Genomic DNA, 4,607 nt, shown 5'->3' on the forward strand with positions numbered 1-4,607 from the left:
GCTGATGGAGTCAGGCTCGGTTTACAGTCTGCACCAGGGATTAATCGACACCTTCAAACTACATTACCCCCAGAGTAATCTACAGTCATAATGGTTAAACCAAATATAATATTGCATATTGCGATTTGTATTTTAAAACAATTTATTGTACATGTTCCTTTTATTGAACTCATTAAATAACAGTAAACTTATCCCACATTAACTTATCCTGGTGCTGTTGAAATACACGGCTTCAACAATCGAGTTCAGATTAAATCTTTACATCCAAAAAATGTGCTTGGAATAATTAGTTAATTATTAAATCTATATACTTTCTTCTTAAATAATTTATAAAATGTAATCTACTCCTATGAAAAATGTGTGATTAAAACTACAAAAGCTTAGAACACTTTTTCCCAAACAGTAGCCACTGTGGCCGTATTAGAACTATGAGACAATGATAAATGTTATTATATAGTGTGACAGTAGCACAATTGGAAAAGTCACATTAATGCAAAGTTTAAAAGAGAACAATAATTTCATTGCCAATGCAAACCATTCTGATAGTTGTGCGTATGACAAATAAATACTTGAAACTTGATTTGGAACGACAGATGTTTATTGGCATTCACCTAAAAGCAATTACAAGACGTTTGAGGTTCACAGAGGAATGAAATACACACATAATTTCTTTAAGCAGCCTGGACTGCCCATTAAACCCTTCACTAGGAGTCAAACTGGATTCAATAAAAAAAAGCAAGCAAAACCAGTTATTAACAGTGGATAAACCACAGAGGGGGAATAGAGAGAAAAGAAAGGAGAGAATCTGTACAGCACATGGGGAGGGGGGGAGGGGGAGGGGGGGAGATCACAAGACAGGAGAGATCGATGATCTGCCACACTTGTGAGCTTACAAACCGGCAAACAGCAGCGGAGGGTCGAGCCCCGGAACAGCGCCGGGCACTCAGCACCGCAACACGCCACACCATGTCACCACCGCACTGCACCGCATCTTAACAGCTAACCAGCATTACTCAACTGCTACACAACTGCGCCTAGTGCACAAAAGATACACAAGAAAGAGGGTTAGAGTCATAGGAAAGCAACTTTAACCAGACAGAAAATAGAGATTTGACAGAAAATAAAAACATGTGGTCTGCGGGATAAGCAAATTAAAATATTAAGTGCCTTTGATGTTTTGCCTTTTTCACTGTACAGGAAACATTTTTTTCTCCATAAGAGTGGTAAAACAGATGTAAAAGCTCTGAACATTCAACATTACACCCTGCAAATAAAAAGTTCATATTAATTTAGAAAGAGTATTAAACAAGGAGTTAAATTAAAGGAAATGTAAGTTCATAAAAAAGTGCAAGGGTAATCAAAATGCAATAAACCCAATTTAAATCAGCAAGAGAAGAACTTATTTTAAATCCCTTTCAAATTGCTCAACTTCGCAAACAATGATCACATCAATGTTACAAAATTGTTTTTGTAAATAAAGTCAAATCTAAACATTTTAGACCAAGCTCCAATAACCTTTCAGTCTGCTTTCAGTGGTAATAGTGGAGTCCACTTGCTCAATGTGAGACTCTTCCTGATGTCCTCAGCAAAGGCTCAATCATCTGAGATCTGCAAAGAAAGACAAAACAGAGTTAGGAAAGGCCAAAAATAGGCTTTTTTATTTCTAAAAACTCCTGAAGCTGACCTAGACATTTAATCACAGTGCTTGTCTGATCTACTCACAATAACATTAATCATAGTGCATTTCCCCCCTGAGCATCTTCATGTATTATACCTAACATTTCTAGTAACTTTCGCATTTGTTTACACACCTTACCCGGCCCCCCTTTACAATAGTACTAGCTCTGCTCTCTCCATCAAGCACTGGAACACTCTTCCAGTTGAACTTAAAACCTGTACTGATTTTAACTCGTTTTCTTATGGTGCAAAAAAAATGATATTAAGCAACCAGTCATGCCAACATTAATTACACTGTAATCTGAGATTTTTTTTATTTGAACTGTATTGCCATACTATATCCTAGATATGTGTATTTGAAGTGTACTAAGTATTATGTTCGTAACCTGTATTTAAATCAGGCTTTATAATCATTTGAGTGACCGAGATCATGTAAGTGTATTTCAAGTGTACTATGTATTAATTTATTGAGCTGTACTTAAATCAGGTTTTAAAATTGTTTGACTGATAAAGATCATGCAATGTTATTATTTGTTTATTGATTGTTATGAACCTGCCTGAGGACCACAGATGGAAATGAGCTATTAGCTATAATCTGGCATATTGCATCTCTTCTCTTTGCTGAGATTAATGTTTTTGTATGCATGGTCCTTCTATAAATAAATACAAATACACCTCTAACAAGTCTTACACCCGGGCGAATTGGAAAAACAAACCTCTGGGGTCCGTTCCCTTTGTGAGGCGGAGGAGCCCACAGGAACAGGTGGGCACTGACTGCTCAGTGCATCTGCCTGTGATCCCCGCCAACGTACCTCACCACACCACCTCACACACCAACTGACAGCCCGAACCACTGCCATGACGACCTGCTCCATAGCAACCACCGTTGCCTCGGTGACCTGCTCCTTAGCAACTGCCATAGCTCTCAGCAATCAGGCAGGTCACAAGGGCGGGTCACACACTAACTGCTCTCACACTGCCACACCCCCATCTCCTCCTCCTCTCTTTGCAAACAGGACTCCGCAGCTTGGAGGAAAGAATTCCACATTTAGGTGAACGTTTTTGAGTGAAGCACCCCACGTCCCTCCCATACAGCCCATTTTGAAATATAGGTTACAGTAGGTCCAATCATCCCAAATCTCCTGTTGTCTGTGGGTGCATAGATTGGCAATGCAAAGTACAGCACACACAGAACTAGGACTGTAGACAACATCAGTCCCAATCTTATTTTTACCATTTCGAAAAAATGATTCTGCCGACTTTGTTGCTTTTGTGCAAATGCATGACATGTAGCACCAAGACTGCAGAATAATAACCCAACTGATGACAAATAGCCATCTTAGGAATACTATTTGAAGCAAATAATATATTACACCCTTCCCCCTGAATACCGTCATGCTGTGTCCAAGTCTGGATTAAATCTCTGCTCCGTTGTCCTCCGGGGATTTTGGCCTACTCTTGGATTTGGAGCGGGACCTCGATTTGGACCCTCTGTTTGAAGGCGGGGTTCGACTCCTTGACCTAGAGGACCGGGACTTTGAGGGAGATTTTGTCTTGCTTCGTCTTGGGGTCCTGGACTTGGACTTAGACCTTGACTCGGAGTGAGACCTGGAGCGGCTGTAGTGGTGGCGGCTCCTGGAGCGGGATCGGCTCCTGCTCCTGGAGCGGCTGCGTCTGCGACGTCGAGGGCTGGCTGAACGACTGGGAATACAGAGAGAAGAACAAACCAAAATAAGATGGAAACTGACAAGACTTATTGTGAGAGAAAAATAACACTCCCAATCAGGATAATCGTGAATATCATCCTCACACCAAGTCTTAAACAATTTTGCTGTTTTAAAGTGTATTTTAGTTATGCAGGTGCTCCTATCTGTAATGCAATGCTTAGTATTTGTATTCCATTTTTAGGTTTTAAAGTCTATTTTGAGGATAATCTGAATAATTTCGTCAATGGCAGAATCTTAGTCAGTATAATATTGTCCCATGACTCCTAATACTTGCAGATTACTAGATATTAAAACAATGGTTAGATGCAGACTTACTATATTATATCCACAGCAACTATATGTAAGTAAAGCTACAACAAAGAATAGTAACTACATAATGATAAATGAACTGTCCTGTTAAACTGAAAGGGTTGCTTCAATTTGAGAAACACTAACAGACATGGACAACAAGCTGAAGATGACAAGGTTAGTTATGTTTTGCACAATTTTGACCCCCTCCTATAGCAACAATACGCCACAGCTAAACCTATCCACAACAGTATTTACCTCCTGCGTCCGCCGTACCCCCCTCCGGATCTGCGCGGCGGAGCCCCTCTCCGGCTGTACATGGAGTCCGGGGGTCTCCCGTAGCGGGCCATCTGCACCCGGAGCTCCCGCCCGTCCAGCAGCGCGCCGTCCATAGCATCCATTGCGTCCTCGGCGTCGCGCTTGTCAAGGAATCGCACGAAGGCGAACCCGCGGCTCTCCTTAGTGTACCTGTCCCGGGGGATGTAAACATCTCCCACACGGCCGTACTTCTCAAAAACTCGGCGCAGAGTCTCCGGTGAAGTACGGTACGTCAGGTTGTCCACTTTCAGGGAGGTCATCCCCTCAACGTCTGGCGGCGCCCTTCCGTAGCTCATTGTGTCTGTCTCCAGTCAACACAGCAGCCCAGTCCAACCCGTTAGACACAACCGTTATGCTTGTCTGTTAATCTCCAATTTGTGTAATTATTGCAGATTTTTGGGATATTATGACACTGGCTGTCGTCTCTGCCGCACTGGTTTCACCTGAAATGGCGGCAATAAAGCTTCCTTTTCCTCTTTCATTCTTGCGCCCGTGTTGGCCTCTTCTGATTGGCTGCTCGACTTCCGCCACCTCTGCCGCAGCACTGCCCTCTGTCGACAGGGAGTAGCTTTAAACGATAATATTGGACAAACTGCT

The 4,607-nt window shown here is 42.2% G+C and overlaps 1 protein-coding gene across 7 annotated transcripts; it reads right to left on the reverse strand.

Moving 5' to 3' along the window:
- Positions 1 to 576: 576 nt before the first annotated feature.
- Positions 577 to 4,491, reverse strand: srsf2a (serine and arginine rich splicing factor 2a). Of its 7 annotated transcripts, none has more exons than XR_004555023.1 (4): positions 3,951 to 4,491; positions 3,069 to 3,378; positions 1,516 to 1,608; positions 577 to 1,034 (listed from the first exon to the last, which is right to left on the reverse strand). XR_004555023.1 is itself a non-coding variant. In XM_034118810.1 (3 exons), exons 1-2 carry the CDS (start codon positions 4,304 to 4,306, stop codon positions 3,093 to 3,095), a joined length of 642 nt encoding a protein of 213 aa, XP_033974701.1. In that variant the 5' UTR covers positions 4,307 to 4,491; the 3' UTR covers positions 577 to 1,608; positions 3,069 to 3,092. The 7 variants fall into 7 exon arrangements, 3 of the variants coding, with proteins under 3 accessions (XP_033974701.1, XP_033974699.1, XP_033974698.1); XR_004555022.1 differs by having other exon boundaries at positions 2,490 to 3,378; XR_004555021.1 differs by having other exon boundaries at positions 2,394 to 3,378.
- Between the last annotated feature and the right edge of the window lie 116 nt (positions 4,492 to 4,607).

Source organism: Trematomus bernacchii, unplaced genomic scaffold (assembly GCF_902827165.1).
Source record: "Trematomus bernacchii unplaced genomic scaffold, fTreBer1.1, whole genome shotgun sequence".
NCBI lineage: Eukaryota > Metazoa > Chordata > Actinopteri > Perciformes > Nototheniidae > Trematomus > Trematomus bernacchii.